General features: G+C 40.4%; 1 protein-coding gene across 1 annotated transcript in view; it reads right to left on the reverse strand.

Moving 5' to 3' along the window:
• PDSS2 (decaprenyl diphosphate synthase subunit 2) overlaps positions 1–16,630 on the reverse strand; it is a gene marked incomplete at both ends in the record, with an annotated part of 268,075 nt that overhangs the window by 12,471 nt on the left and 238,974 nt on the right. Inside the window, one exon of the mRNA XM_079716464.1 lies at positions 13,463–13,495. Within this exon, the coding sequence (XP_079572590.1) occupies positions 13,463–13,495 (33 nt within the window). The remainder of the gene's footprint in view (positions 1–13,462; positions 13,496–16,630) is intronic.

Here is a 16,630-nt window from a genome sequence, read left to right on the forward strand (position 1 = left end):
AAATCACAGAGGTAGTATTTATGTCACAGGCAATTATGATGAGGAACAAATAAGATAATGTATGTGAAATTCCTCTGACATCAATGAAATGCCACACAAAGGCAAGGTTTGAAGAGTAAGTGAGCACTGGGTTCATTGCAAACCTTACGTGTAACATTTTTAATGATGTACCTGCCTTTAACTATAAACATTCATAGATTATTTTACATAGATTCATGAAGATGTTTTAAATATTTAAAAACTGTGATTATTAGTGAATAGGAAACATGCTTGTTTTGAAAAATGAATTTCCAAATCATTTTGACCATTTAAAATTCAGTCTATTCCCCTTAAAAGGAAAAAAGAAAAAAACATAATAAAGACAGGTAAGGTATCATTTTTCCCGCCCTCTCTTCCACACATGAGTCTGTTAGGCTCGGTCTGGATGGTGTGTGGCCTCCTACTGAGAGTGAGATTTCAGAACTGACTTCAAGGCTCAGCCTCTCAACTAAGTACATTTATGAGTCTGTGCTGTGAACTACTATCCACAAAAACGTGAACATAACCAAACAACTCATTTCATACAAATTATCATGTCTGAATATATATGTATATTATATGTATAAATCCCTCTAAACAAACACACACATAGTTTAATATATATAACTACATATTATATATATATGTAGTTTAGAGATATTTTCATTAAAAACATTTTACTACCATAATCAAAACTGACCTAAATTGTTGACTCTGTGGCTGAGCATTCAGGCAAAGTTATGTTTGCTACTTAAGAAACAGAGGTCAACCTTGTAGCTCACGATATGAGTAGATGTGCCTGATTTCAAAATGTAATTAAATGGAATAAATGTACAATTTAGTTTAGTTTTTAAAAGTTAACTTATAAACTTTCATTAACATTAGATAGGTAAGGTATTTGAAGTTAGTAATATGGAATTATATTAAATTGAGGCTTCATTCCATAGGAAAAGCAATCTTTGCTTCTTGGTTATCATGTTTTCTGAAGGAAAATTTAATGATTTATAAATAATCACTGATTTATCTATATCCTGACTCAAAAAGCTAATTTTTAGTACTATATTCCAAAGAAAAACTTAATTCTATACATTGAAATTCAAAAAGCAAAACTGAGACCATGAAGCTTTTTAGCAAACTCTGTACCAGAAATTCAATAAGCAAAACATATAATAGGTTGTAGATTGCAGCAATGACCTACTCTTTTTTTTTTTTGCGGTACACAGGCCTCTCACTGCTGTGGCCTCTCCCGTTGCAGCGCAGGCTCAGCGGCCACGGCTCATGGGCCCAGCCGCTCCGCGGCATGTGGGATCCTCCCGCACCGGGGCACGAACCCATGCCCCCTGCATTGGCAGGCAGACTCCCAACCACTGCACCGCCAGGGAAGCCCCAGCAATGAGCTACTCTTGCCTGTAGCTTTTTTAGGAGTGAATCAATAAATAGTAAGCTCTGCAATCTCATGACAAATGCAATGCTGGTTATTTAATTAAAAAGAACACTGTGGGACAAGAGCATGCATGTCATGTAGGTAAACAGTCCTGGGGGTTATTTGAGGAATACATAAACTATGCAAGAGTGAATGTGGGTTTCTATTATTTTACTTGAGTCCATATCTTATACATTTCTTAAATCCTCCTCATGTCCAGGTTTTTCATCTGCTGATACCTGGGGATCAATTACCTTAAAACTACCATTACCACCGCCAACACCATCCACGTGACCCTAGATTCTTGACATCCTAACATGCATCCTGACACAAGATGAGATCAAAACTCATTTATGATTTCTATCACTAGAACGTACACCATATAACTAGAAAACTACATCAACTGAGAGCAAGGACGATGAAACCAATGTATACCTCAGCCATGCCTTCCAGGCAGATTGCATCAGACTGGGGGCAAATGCAGGAATCAATGTATGGGGTGACGCTGTTACTCTGTGCCATGTAACTGTAATCATATCTGCAGGATTAACACCTCTTCCAGATGTAGGAGGGCTCGAGGTTATGGTACTATGGTATTTGTTAACATAGATCCTTGCCTTCCTCAAGAGAACAGTAATGAGAACTTGTTATATTTACTTTTTTTGGCCACGCTGCATGGCTTGCAGGATCTTAGTTCCCTGACCAGGGATTGAACCTGTGCCCCCTGCAGTGGAAGTGTGAAGTCCTAACCACTGTACTGCTGGGGAAGTCCTGAGAACTTGTGTTATTTTTATTTATTTATTTATATAAATTTATTAATTTTATTTATTTATTTTTGACTGCATTGGGTCTTCGTTGCTGTGTGCAGGCTTTCTCTAGTTGCAGCAAGCAGGGGCTACTCTTCATTGCGGCGTGCAGGCTTCTCATTGCAGTGGCTTCTCTTGTTGCAGAGCACAGGCTCTAGGCACGCGAGCTTCAGTAGTTGTGGTGCGCGGGCCCAGTAGTTGTGCCTCGTGGGCTCTAGACCGCAGGCTCAGTAGTTGTGGCGCATGAGCTTAGTTGCTCCATGGCATGTGGGATATTCCCGGGCCAGGGCTTGAACCCATGTCCTCTGCACTGGCAGGTGGATTCTTAACCACTGTGCTACCAGGGAAGCCCTATATTTTTATTTATTAAAAAGTTTTTAAAATTAATTTTTATTGGAGTATAGTTGCTTTATCAAGAACTTGGTTTAAATGGTTATACCTATAAAACTTTCTTGAAAGAGTGAAGAATGCTTACCAGCTTAAAAAAATCACAATAATCATTGTACTCGTTCAGCAAATAAATGATAAGACAGTCACTTACTAGACAATCACTATTTTTGAGACCAGAATTATGTTAGATTACAGAGTAATGCATACCATTTTCTGGATTTTTGTAAGACTAGAGCCTGCCTACAAATTCTCTCTTCTTTTTGTAGTATGTCTAAAGCACCTTGGGAAGCAGTATGGTAGTGAAGAGTACGGTGTGGAGTCAGCGGACTCAGGTGGAATCATGACTGTGAGATAGTTAACTGTGAACGCTGTTAGCTTATTCAATCTCTTCTCCATAAAATGAAGGGATTCAGAGACAGAATCTGATAGAACCACTTGATTAAAGTGCTTAGTGTGTGTCTTGAACAGAGTGCACAGTGAAAAACATGCGTACGATGGCATGCATCTGACAGAGACCACAGGACGTCAAAAGGCCTACAAACTTTCCTAACAGGTGCACACAAATCTCTTCAGGAATGAAGATAAAAGGTAGCATAATTTCATTAGATCTAGAACAGGGAGACCTTCCACAGGGGGCACCATTGCACCATGCAGGAATCAATCTTCAGAGGTACATCTTTGGCTTTATTACTATCTGGTGGATACGTAAGATCTTTCATCAATCCAAAAAGTCAAGGACTTGGGGGAAAGAAAGGATCTACTCACCTGTAATCTTTAGTTAGGAGCACTGTACACATCACCAACCTATGTTACAGGTCCTGTGATCTCTACTGTTATCTCAGTAATTCTGTTTGAAAATTGAGGCGGCACGGCCTCCTTGCTATTTCAGAAAGGTGGTTAAGCACATCCAGGATCAATATTCTGTCTCACGTGTCATTGGGGAGGCTGAGTAGTGCCTGCAGACACTGCTTAGGAAACATGAGGGAATGTCTTCAGATGTACCAAATGAACAAATTACAGCTTTCTTAAAGATCAGACATCTTGACAAAAATTCTTAATTCTGTAAAAAATCAGCCTGTAGGATTAGTGAATGAGTTTGAAAATATCAATCTAAGGTAATGACAAAGACTTCTGACTTACTAAAAGCCACATTCAACATCAACACAGAGGTGTCTCCCTTTTCATTCTCTTTTTGGAAAACTCATGCCTCTCCACTGTTTTTTTTATGACAGGGAAGGAGACAGCATTCTCTTCAGCTCTACTTAAAACTGTTCCATGGACTAAGCAGGCTCCTCTATGGGGACAGAAGGCTCAATCCTCCACATAAAGTCATACAGGCTCTCCCTGTGCATAAGTGGCTCCTGATACCACAAACTGGGAACAATAATTGAATCCAGCCACCCCACCGTGCAAAGCATTTACCCACAGAACCAGCCTGGTGGGCATCTGTAGTTAGCTTTCTAGACTAAGAGTCAAAAGGTTACCCCAATTGAATCTTTGTTTCAACCCAGAGAGTATATGGCATTGAGGAGGTAACCATTTGATTAAAAATATACTTGGGGAGAAATAAGAGGAGCAAAGATGGGGTCAAATATGTCTTATGAATTAAAAGGAATATAGGCACAAACATCTGGCACATCTTGGGTTATTCATTCATTCATTCATTCAACAGTAGTTCAGCATATATTTACTGGGTACCCAGTATGTGGCAGGAACTGCGTTAGGCCCTCAGGGTATAACGGTGTGTAAAACCAGACTCGATTCCAGGCTTACAATTAAGAACTGGTCTTCATCAACAATCTAAGTTTGCCATAGCTTCCTGATAAATGTTAGATATTATGGAGACATGTAATTTTTCAGGACCCAGTAATTCAGAATGATGAATCTAAGGATGGGAGAGATTGCCCCAATAAATACTATTGTCACTAACTAAATAATGTTTTATATATAAAATTAGAGATTAAAGACCAATAAGCTAGGAATATATGATTTGAAGAAAAATAAAGAAGATTTATAACTGCCTAGAGGATTGAATTTAAAGAGTATCAATAGGGCTTCCCTGGTGGTGCAGTGGTTAAGAATACACCTGCCAATGCAGGGGACACGGGTTCGAGCGCTGGTCTGGGAATATCCCACATGCCACGGAGCAACTAAGCCCATGTGCCACAACTACTGAGCCCGTGTGCCACAACTACTGAAGCCCACGTGCCTAGAGCCCGTGCTCCGCAACAACAGAAGCTACCACAATGAGAAGCCCGCACACCGCACTGAAGAGTAGCCCCTGCTCACTGCAACTAGAGAAAGCCGTGCACAGCAACGAAGAACCAAAGCAGACAAAAAATAAATAAAATTTAAAAAAATAAAATAAAATAAAAAATAAAGAGTATCAATAGTACTTGGGTGAACAACTGAGAGGGTGGCAATATTTTATGATGTCATAAAGAGGCTTATCATTTTTATCATTTAATAATTTTATTCATGGTCCACAAGGGACTAGAGATTATGATCATTAAATCTGTTGATGCCATTGAGGTGTGTGGGATTGTTAACACCTCAGAGAATGAGAATCTAATTTTAAAATAACATTAAGATATTAGTGGAATAGATCATCAGGGCAAGATGATAGTCACTGGGGACAAATGCAAAATAATACACTCAGAGACTTAAGGAGGAAAAGAACTAGCTTGATAACGGGGAATGAATGAATGAATGTCCAGAGGGTGACTGTTTTGCAAAAAGACTTGAGGGCTCATAATAAGGCACAACTCTTGGCTCAAGATACTGACTATTGCATGTGGAATTAGAATTTATTTCTTATTTTATTTATTTTTAATTAATGAATTAATTAATTTTATTTATTTGGCTGTGTTGGGTCTTTGTTGCTGTGTGCGGGCTTTCTCTAGCTGCAGAGAGTGGTGGCTACTCTTCGTTGTGGTGTGTGGGCTTCTCCCTGCAGTGGCTTCTCTTGTTGTGGAGCACGGGCTCTAGGCGCGTGGGCTTCAGTAGTTGTGGCTTGTGTGCTCTAGAGCACAGGCTCAGTAGTTGTGGTGCATGGGCTCAGTTGCTCCACGGCATGTGGGATCTTCCCAGGCCAGGGCTCGAACCCGTGTCCCCTGCATTGGCAGGTGGATTCTTAACCACTGTGCCACCAGGGAAGTCCTAGAATTTATTTTTGATTAAAAGTTTCACATGGTACAAAAGCTTCTTTGCTTTATTACAGACAGAAATTGATCAATGATTATTTTTCCATCATTGATAACTGTATTTTGAAGGAGATTTGGAATCAAAGCAGTGGTTGCAAAAACTGGCTTTAGTAAATTAATTGTTTTGAAAAAAAGATTAAACATTTCATTATCGCTGAAAAAAAAAGAAACCCAAAACAAAAAATACCCCACTTTTCTGAAATGTGATTGCCAAAAGAAAAACTGGTTTTATCTGATTTTTAAGGAAACAAGGAGTGGAGGATTTAAAACTTTCAGATGGCTGTTCTGGCAGTGTCTTCCAGCACCCACCCCTCTGCTGTGGGTAGGTCATCAGATCAGCGCCTGCACTGTGGGCTCGGTGTACAACGTTTCTGTCTTACTCAACTGTTCCCCAGCACCTCAACCACAACTTCAGCCCTCACACAAAAATTCACAGTGTAAAAAAAATCACATTTCCGAAAACAAACTTATGGTTACCAATGGGGAAGGGGTGGAGATAAATTAGGAGTTTGAGATGTACATGTATACACAACTACATATAAAATAGATAACGAACAAGGACCTGTTGTATAGCACAGGGAACTATACTCAATATTTTGTAATAATGTATAAGGGAAAACAATCTGAAAAAGAATATATATACATATATTCAACTAAATATATATAACTGAATCACTGTGCTGTACACCTGAAACTAACACAACATTGTAAATAAACTATACTTCAATCAAAAAAATTTTAAAAAAAAACTCCACATTTTCCAATGGTGTATTCCTTCTATTGCCATAGAAGCAAGCAATTCTTTAGGAGTCTAGAATTAAATGCTGGTTATGTCACTAAAAACATGAGTTCAGGCAAGTTATTTTTCAATTCTCAGTGGCTCAGGTTGTAATCTGGAAAAATTCCAGTTCAAATCAGAGTCTACACTTTTAAAACAGATAGCTTTCAGAAAAAAACCCTGCTCAGATGTGTTACCTTAATGCCCTTATTTACATTTTTACACGTTGTCATCCAGTCTTTATCAAGCATATAAAATTTTATATAGCTGCATCCCTATCATAATGGTATTTGGATTTGGATTTTTTTCCTTTAAATTGTATTGCAAACATCTCATCTAATTGGACCACAAGACTTTAACGAAAAAAGATGGGAGAAGGGAATGTCAATGCTTCTACATAGTCTCCATAATTATCACTAAAACAGAAATCCTAAATGTTAAGACAGCTTCAAGCGGTTAGAAGAAATGAGAGATTTAGTGCATACAGTGATGCTGTTTGGAATATTTTACCAAAGGAGCTAATGCAAAGTCCCAGGGTAAGAGAAGGAGCATCTGCCCAAGAAAGGGGTACAGGGAAGAGAAAACACAGCAACATCTGGTCTCTAAATGTGCCAATGTGAAAAATTCTCAGAGCCAGTTAGCTAGGGTTATGGGAAAGAACAAGCAGGAAAAAATTGTCTGCCAAAAAAAAAAAAAAAGAGTCTGGCTTTGTCAGTAAACAAAGGACAGTAATACTTACAGAAAATTTCCTATACTATACTCAAGGTTCAAAAAGAATTTTGGATTCAATAGGCAGCAAAATGGCTGAAGCAATCTATGGATAATAAATGAGAAGAAATGGCTAAAGGGCAAGCCTTGGAAAGGAAAGACTCTTTTTCTTCTTAAAGGGAAATGATGATATGTGATCATGCAAATGCAAATGTCTGTGGACAGCACAGTTTGCTGCTGGGAAGGGAATTTTAATGTGTACCCTATGCAAATGCGTTTTATAATAAAACAAAATGTGCAGGGCCTTCTGAGGGCAGGGAGGAAAGAGGAGGCCAGGGGCTCTAGACGCTGTGCCTGAGAGGCAGGGGAATGCGCTACTCTGGGACCCTGAACAAATTCCAGGAGAGGGGGCACGGCAAAAACCCACTCCTTTCAAAAAACCTCTCTCACGTTTGACTGAGAACTGGATGCCTGATAAATCAACACCTGCAAAATCTTTCTTTACCAAGTGCTTAACCTTGAGCAATTCTCTGTGCTTCGAGTGAACCTCAGTAAGAAGACATGAAAAACAACTTTCTTTTCTGTCCTGAGCCATGGGGAAAATTATATGAACTACACAGTAAAGACTGGAGATGGATACAAAGAAAGCTCTCGCAAACCATTTAGAGTCTTTGTGTCAAAATCAGCATGACTGTCAATGCCCATGTAAGGCCCAGTCCTAGGCACTTGGGGAAGAATGAGCAGGAGGCCGGCCCACGTGGCTGAGAGTCTGGTTTTGACCAAGTGATATTTATTCATATTTGTATACCTGAAGCAATTATTAACAGGAAATTGAGAAAAAGTCTGTATCTCTGTGATGGAGATATTTAAGCCAGCCTTTTTGAAAGTGTTAAAAAATTAAAATTGTAGAAAGCCAAACCATAGGTGCCATGTTTTGCCTGAAGTGGTAAAAATACCATCTGCCTCAGTCTTTGAGCAGCATGCTTCTTTCAAGTAGCAGTAGGCTAAACTACCGGCATACGCTCAGCTCCAGCTGGGGAAAATACACAGACGTTTGTAGATGTTTTTCTAAGTAAGAGTAGTCAACATGCTCGTTTTCCTTCAGACATATATATTAGTTACCATAGCAAACCAAGAGTGAATGTGGCCTGAGAAACTTCTCCACTGGTCCTGACACACGCCCATGAATTTCTACAATTCAATAGGTGGCACTCTTCCCTCTAACACTGAACTCAATCTGCTTGGGGCCAGAAACCTAGGGAACATGGACTAGTTCCCTATTCCATGAGAGATACACACTCAGGGCTGCAGACCAATCACTGTAATGAAGATCCCCATTGCATCGCGCATATGAGCAAAACTGTCGGCACCAGTTTTTTGGTCACAATTCACTTCTGGAATTACATTCTGTCCAATAAAACTTCTGCAGTTTTAACTAGGTAAGTAAGACACTTCTTGTTTTTTTCATTTTAGAAGCTGGGTAGAGCTGCCTTACAGTTAAACAGCTTCCATTCCTGCCCAGCCCTGGGTGGAGGAGCTTCAGGAGTAGGCAGAGTGCTCCTGTGCCGGTGTCAACCACCTTCCAGAGGCGGGAGAGACATAACGAATGAATAGTTGCTGAGTGCTTTGATATCTTTAGATGAAAGGCAGTGCAGCGGTGTAAAGCATTCACATCCAGGCTCCACCGCCACAGGAACTCAATTAAGAAGTAATTCAGTTTCTTTTCTGAGTGTTTGAGGACAGAACACTGCTTTGCTGGATGGGACAGGCACTCTCGAGATCTAGCTGAGACTGATTTTGATCGCCACTTCTGCCCTCTCCCCTGCTTCCTTGCCATTCTGAGACTGACAAAATTGGAGAGCTGGTATACAAAGCCATAGAGCACACGGCCAAAATAATTTTCTATGGTTCTTAAAATCTGATTTTTCAGATAAAATTTGGATTTTGAGAAAACACTCACCACTTGGAAATAAAGAAATCTCCAGCAATAAATAAATCTCATGACACTCTCCAGAAATGGCCATTGAGTTTTTCAAATGTAGTTTTACAGAGGGACATCCCTGGTGGTCCAGTGGGTAAGATTCCACGCTCCCAATGCAGGGGGCCTGGGTTCAATCCCTGGTCGGGGAACTAGATCCCACATGCAAGCTGCAACTAAGAGTTCACATGTCGCAACTAAAGATCCCACATGCTGCAACTAAAGATCCCACATGCCGCAACAAAGATCCTGCGTGCCGCAACTAAGACCTGGCACAGCCAAAAATTTAAAAAAAAAAAAAAAAATGTAGTTTTACAGATAAACCCACCAGGGGAGTCCTAAGCTGCCTAGCATGATGTCTGCATCAGTCAGCATGAGCACCAGGACCATATCATGGACCCATGATACGCTACGTAAGAGACAATACTGTGAGCAGGACCCTGCAGACATCTCCCCGACACTTGGTAGGGATGGATATAATTGTTCTTACCCATGGTACTTGGATTTGGGTCTATGTACGGATGATAGGTCTGGGTTAATCGCCTAGATCCCTTAAATAACAGCACAGCATCACATACTCTAGCAGGGTGAGTTTCTGTTTATTGGCATGAGAAATATTCTCACTGGGCACTTGGGAAGGCAACCTTAGGGCTACTGAACATAGGGATGGACTGTGTTTTATAGTCAATATACTCTTTAAATGGCTAATTTGAGTCTACAAACCCCAATTCCAGACCTCTTAGCTTCCTGCACTTCTCCTAGCATTGCACGAATGCAGCACTCATCCATACGCATTTGTCACGCACCCTTATATATAAGCTTGTGCTGGTACAGACGATGCAACCATGGACAAGGCCATTGAAGGCCCTGCCTTCAGGGCTCTTACATTTTAGTGGAAGAAGACAGAAAAAACAAGCAACTAAATAAAAATGATAATTTTAGATTATGATAAATGTTAAAGAGAGAAAAAACAGAGAAAAGGTGGACTTTCAATAGGAAGGTCTGAGTCAGTCCTGGTTGTGGTGGTAGTCAGCCCCAGCACAGCGCCTCGCACACATTAAATATCAGATCCACAGTGCTTGGGCGTAAGAAGCAGATGAAGGAATGAATCTGGACCGCAGTAGTACACAAGATAAGAATGTCTCCTCTCCCCCAAAAAAGAATGTCTCCTCTCACATTTGGGCCTAAAGAGTAGAACAGCACTATTCTAAACTGCTCCTTTTATACTAAGGAAACTGAGGGAAGACCTAAAAGGTTAAGTGGTTGATAACAGATTTTGCAGTGAGTTGGTAACAGAGCCATTGCTCGGTTCAGGGTGCTCTATCTGTGTCCCATATTCTTTTCTTTTCTTCCAGTCTCTTCCACTATCAGGTGCTTCTGCAATAAGAAATCCTAAAGGAGTTCTCTGAGTCATAACTAAGCATCAATGATAAATAATCACTCTATTGCCAAATCATGATGTCATTTCCCTTACTTTTTCGTTTATAAGTTATTTCCTTTACTATCACAGTGAAATCCCAGCATTTGTCTCCAAGCTAGTTTATTACAATCTTCCCAAGCAATCTTCTTATCCCTGCTGATACCTGCAACTTGTGTCAAAAGCTTTCCTTTCCTCTCTGATTGAAATAAAAAACCCTATACCTGGGCTTCCCTGGTGGCGCAGTGGTTGAGAGTCCGCCTGCCGATGCAGGGGACACGGGTTCGTGCCCCGGTCCGGGAAGATCCCACATGCCGCGGAGCGGCTGGGCCCGTGAGCCATGGCCGTTGAGCCTGCGCGTCCGGAGCCTGTGCTCCGCAACGGGAGAGGCCACAACAGTGAGAGGCCCGCGTACTGCAAAAAAAAAAAAAAAAAAAAAAAAAAAACCCTATACCAGAATATCTCCTGTAACTAACTTTATGGGTCTTCTATTTTCTTATGGCCTCACTCACTCACTCACCATTTACCAAGTGCCAAGCACTGTGTTGGGCACCAAGCACACAAATAAGATACTGTCTCTGCCCTCAAAGAGCTCACAGTCTATGATCTGTCTCATAAATGGTCATTATAAAATAACAGAGTTAAGTGCAATGACTGAGAGATGCACAGTGTGTTAGAGAATGGAGGAAAGCACCTCATCCAGCCTAGGGAACCAGGAAGGACTTCCTCTTGAAGATGATCCTACATTAAGCCTTACAGAAGAGGCAGGGGTAGCCAGATAAAGGGGGACACTGCTGCATTCCAAGCAGAGGGGACAGCATGGGTCAAGGCACGGAGAACAGAAACAGTATGTTTTATGTAATTTGGTGCCGCTGGAGCACAGGGTAGGAGGGGACAAAGCTGGAGAGTCCCTCCAGGGGATGAGACCACAGTGCTTTATATGCCACTCTAAGAAGCTCTGAATTTGCCTTATAGACAACATGGAACCAAGGAAGGTTTTAAGCTGGAATGTGAAAATGCCAGATTTGTGGTTTAGATAGACATTCTGGCTGGCGATGGATCTGTGGGGACAAAAGAGAGGCATAGAGACCAGTCAGTAGGCTTCCTAGTGGTTCAGATGAGGAGACTCAACATGAACAATGAAAGAGAGATCAAGAGGAGGGGCTGGATTCAAGAAAATGTAGGATATAAAACTGATGTGACTTGGTCATGGAACATAGAGGTGAGGGGGTAAGAGCATTTGAGAGTGACTTCTAAGTTTCTCACACGGTTGACTGGTGGGATGACGGTGCCAACATCAGGAGACAGAATGAGTAACAAGGACCAGAGATAAAACACTAAGACTGGACCCTAATGTCAACGATGGACTTTGGGTTATAAAGATGCATCAATGCAGGTTCACTGATTGTAGCAAAGGTACCACTCTGCAGCACGATGCTGGTAGTGGGGAAGGCTGTGCCTGTGTGGGGTCGGGGGGTAATGGAAACTCTCTATACTTTTTTGCTCAATTTTGCTGTGAACTTAAAACTGCTCTGAAAAATAAAAGTCTATTAAAAAAAAAAGGGACCAGAGATGTTGGGAAGATGCTGAGTTCAGTTTAAGACACTTTGAGCTTCTTTGCCTGTGGGAGACCATTTGGGTATAAGGCTCAAGTAGACATCTAAGATACAGTGACAGATATAGAAGTCCTCAGTTTAGAGGTGCTCCTATTAATCTAATTTTTCTTGAAGAATGCAAAAGTTTGTGAGATAGAGAAAAGGAGGACCTGCATTTCAGGCAAGGAAAAGGCATGGAGCCAGGGGTGTGCACTTCAGGGCTGTCAGGAGAGCAAAGGTTCTGGATCAGCCCTGGAGAGATCACTGAGGGTTTCGGTTGTCCCACTGCAAGCAGAGCCCTTACAGGTCCCACTTCTTCCTCCTTGTCTTTGGCATGTAGGTGTGCTCACACTCTGGCTATTCTTGACTGTTGCAAAAACCAGATGGTTAGCATGTTCCTTTAGCCAAGCAGCTGTATGCATCCCACACACCTGCTAAAATATTCCATTTGTTCCTCAGGAGAAAACAGAATGTGACCCAAGTGTGTTCATAGGCTTGCACTGGTGCACTGAAATCTGAAATCCCACAGCAGTTTTTGAACAAGGCTGTGTGTCAGAATTATCTGTGGAGCTTTTTTTCAAACCCTTCCATCCTGCCCCCGCCCTGCTCTGCCCACCAGTGGATTTTGATGTTGGTGGAAGAGGGTATTATGCTGTGGTAACCCAGGCATGTATGTTTTCAAAAGCCCCACCGGTGATATGAAAAATACTGCCTTTAGAAATCCAAATCTGCCCTGAATGGTGCTTCCCAGGTATTAGCTGATGATGCTAAAAGCTGTTTTCCATAGTCCAAAGGCATTTTTTCAGCAATGGTTGGTGCTTACCCAGTTTTTCTTCACAACACTTACCACCATTTGACGTTATATTATGCATCCATTTAGTTGTTTATTAGTTACCCATCTCCCCCACTAGCTTGTAAATGTCACGAAAGAAAGAGTTGATCTGGTTCACTCTTGTATTTCCAACACCTAACAGTGCCTGGAATGAGCAGGCATTCAGTCAATAAGCTTATCATTAAATGAATCCTATTTTACCTGCTAATCAGCTTTGAATGTGATGACTCTCTTTTGACCTTTCAAATATAAACAAAAAGCAAACGTCAAAGTGAAATGTATAAAACTGTGTAGAAGGTACAATATCTACCTACCTTAGCATAGTCTAATCTTCCTTTCCGTTGAGCCTAAAACAGAAAAGAGGGGGAAATTAATTAGTTCTTTAAAAATCATTTAGTATTTCTATAACTTTTGCTTCTCAAAGAATAAGTCAACTCTCTCTCCCCTCACCTCTCCCCTTCTCTGTCTCTATATATGTATATAGTGAAATATATATATGTATGTATGTGTATACATATAAATAAAACTCTCAAGCATATTGAAGAGTTGTAAGAACAGTACCACAAGCACACATATACACTCTAGGTTTGACAGTGGCAGACACCATGACCTCTCACCCCTTCGTGCTTCAGCACACATCTTGTAAGCATAGGACATCTCATACATGATCACTTTCAAATTAAAAAAACTAACAATAATGCCATATCATCTGACATACAACCCATGTTCAAATTTCCCCCACTGTCCCAAGAATATATTTTATTTTAGCTTTTTTTCTCAAACTAGAATTAATCAAGATTCACACACTGCACTTGGTTTTTATGTCTCTGTTTCGCCTTTTAAATCTAGACTAGCCCCTCCCCGTTTTTTAAGAAATGAAAATAAAAATCATTAACTTTTTTTTTTTTTTTTTTTTTTTTTTTTTTTTTTTGTGGTATGTGGGCCTCTCACTGTTGTGGCCTCTCCCGTTGCGGAGCACAGGCTCCGGACGCGCAGGCTCAGCGGCCATAGCTCACGGGCCCAGCCGCTCCGCGGCACGTGGGATCCTCCCAGACCGGGGCACGAACCCGCGTCCCCTGCATCGGCAGGCGGACTCCCAACCTCTGCGCCACCAGGGAAGCCCCATTAACTTTTAAAATAACTGACTTTTTGAGGAGACCAGGGCAGCTGTCGTATAAAATGTCTCTTTCTGGATTTGTCATATTATTTCTTCATGGTGTCATTTAACTTGTCCCTGTGTGCTTACAAACTGAAAGTTGGGTCTGAAGAAGCTTGCTTAGGTTTAGGTTAAACGTTTTTGGCAAGAATATTTTACATGGAATATTATATACTTCATATTGCATCAATGTGGGAGGCACCAAATGTCAGGCTGTCCTACTCTTAATAATGCTATAAATTTGATCACTTGGTTAAAGTGGTGACTATCAGATGGTTCCACTGTAATGACATATTTCCTTCTCTACAATGAGTAATCTATGGGGTCAAGTCTTCCACTTCCTTTGGCATAATTTTTAATATGTTGTATCATGCCAAAAGACACGCACCTCCATCCCACTGTCACCAGGGATGAGGAGAGGGAAGAAAGCTGGAGGTAGGAGACATCCTGTATGAGGTCAAATTTTATTTTAAATTATTTTTAGTTATTAAAGAACAACTTAAAATGAAAACATATACTCAAAAGTGTTATGTATCAAATCTGAACATAATAGAGACAACCAATGTGTTAGTATTTGCTGGTAGGTAAGCTCATTTTTTGTGGACTTCAGAACAAAACTTCTCCTGCCACCGCTGCACAGAGCAAGAGCCCTTCAACTTATGAATAGGTTAGGTCTTGAGACCATTTTGTTCCTGAGTCCAAAATGACACTATACAGATAATAAATGTGGGTAGATTACTTTCATGAGAGAAAATGAGATCTTTATAACATTAGTCCTGACTCTTCTTGCTTCTTTATAATCTTTTAAAAATTTATCCAAAGATGCCTGCATTTTGTTTTTCTTGTTTTCATAAAAGGCAACTTCTAATAAGACACTGCTCATGTATAGCTGTTGGCACTATCACAAACGACTCAGTTAATACTGTGACTTGTACACTTTCAATGAAACAAAAGGCCTCTGCAACCAATATACTATAAAAAAGAATTCTTGGTTTTCAATCTGCTCTTCAAAGATGTTTTTGGGATCTAGGAGTTTCAGTGAACTAAGAAGGGTTTGAATTAGTCCTGAGATGCAATATACCAACAGGAATGAGAATCAGTTCTTGCAGGTATTTTAAAACCAGGCTCATTCTTCTCTCTGCTCAGATATTTCATATTTACTTGTTTGTTTGTCTGTGGACATCTTTTCCCAAGATAAAACAGTTTTGTCTACACTGAAATCTCTCTCCCCACACTATAACTTCTGCAGGAGCAGTGTGGAGCCCCTGAGCACATCTGCATTGTGCACTCATGACCTAGCTACTCACTTTCATATTGTGCAAATATGAACTGGCCTTGATCTCATGAATAATCCATGGCTTGTGACCAAAATTTCAGCAGCAGCATTTCACAATATGCTTAGTCTTTAAGTTCTCAAACTCTCAGCTGTCTCTCGAATTCATTTTAGGTTAAGGGATATCTGACATGGAGGCTGATCCTGTGGTCACCAGTTTTCCACCTTTTCAATTGTTTATCCTTTCCCTGTCTCTTGCTGATCAGCATGGGTTGCTCAGGCACAGCACTTTTCCAATGATGCACAAACTGGGACCCCTGTGGAATTATTCCTACTGTCAAACAATTCATTCCTGAAACACATCTGCCATTTCCTCACTACTTTCAGTCTTGTTTCTGTTCTAACCACCTCCTCTTCATTCTTGTACTTTCAACATCCTCACCTTACAGTGTTTAACACAAAGGACATGGTCGAAGTGTTGAAAGTGGTATCTGTTGAAAGTTAGAAAGTTGAGTACCTTTCATATCTTGGGGTTGCAGTGTAAAGTGCAGAGAAACTATAATTTACAATGATGTAGGTGGACTTTTCCTTTTGGACGTATTGAGCCATTTCCCCAATTGTCTCAGAAAAAAAAAAATTCAGTTTTTTCAGGTAGTAATAGTAACTATAATGCTGTTTACAGATAAGGACATCTAGAGTAGTCTCATCACATACCTTGTTTATAAACTAATCATCTTAGAGAACTCTATTATTTTGAAGTACTTGTGCTTAATCAGTTACAAGCTATTTTCCTTTTTTAAAAAATCGAAGTATAGTTGATTTACAATATTATTTTAGTTTCAGGTGTACAATATAGTGATTCAATATTTTTACAGAACCACAAGTTATTTTCAAACCTTCTCACTTTATTTTGTATTACTAGCTTGGACACCCCCTTTCACCCAGTGGAGATATACTTTGCTGGGGATGACGGCAAAGAAACGCCATGTATGTAAATCCCTATTTGTTCAACATCAGCTCTTAAATGTTTTGAAAGCTGAGACTAGAAGCCTA

The sequence above is a fragment of the Hyperoodon ampullatus genome, assembly GCF_949752795.1.
Source record: "Hyperoodon ampullatus genome assembly, chromosome: 12".
Classification (NCBI taxonomy): Eukaryota; Metazoa; Chordata; class Mammalia; order Artiodactyla; family Ziphiidae; genus Hyperoodon; species Hyperoodon ampullatus.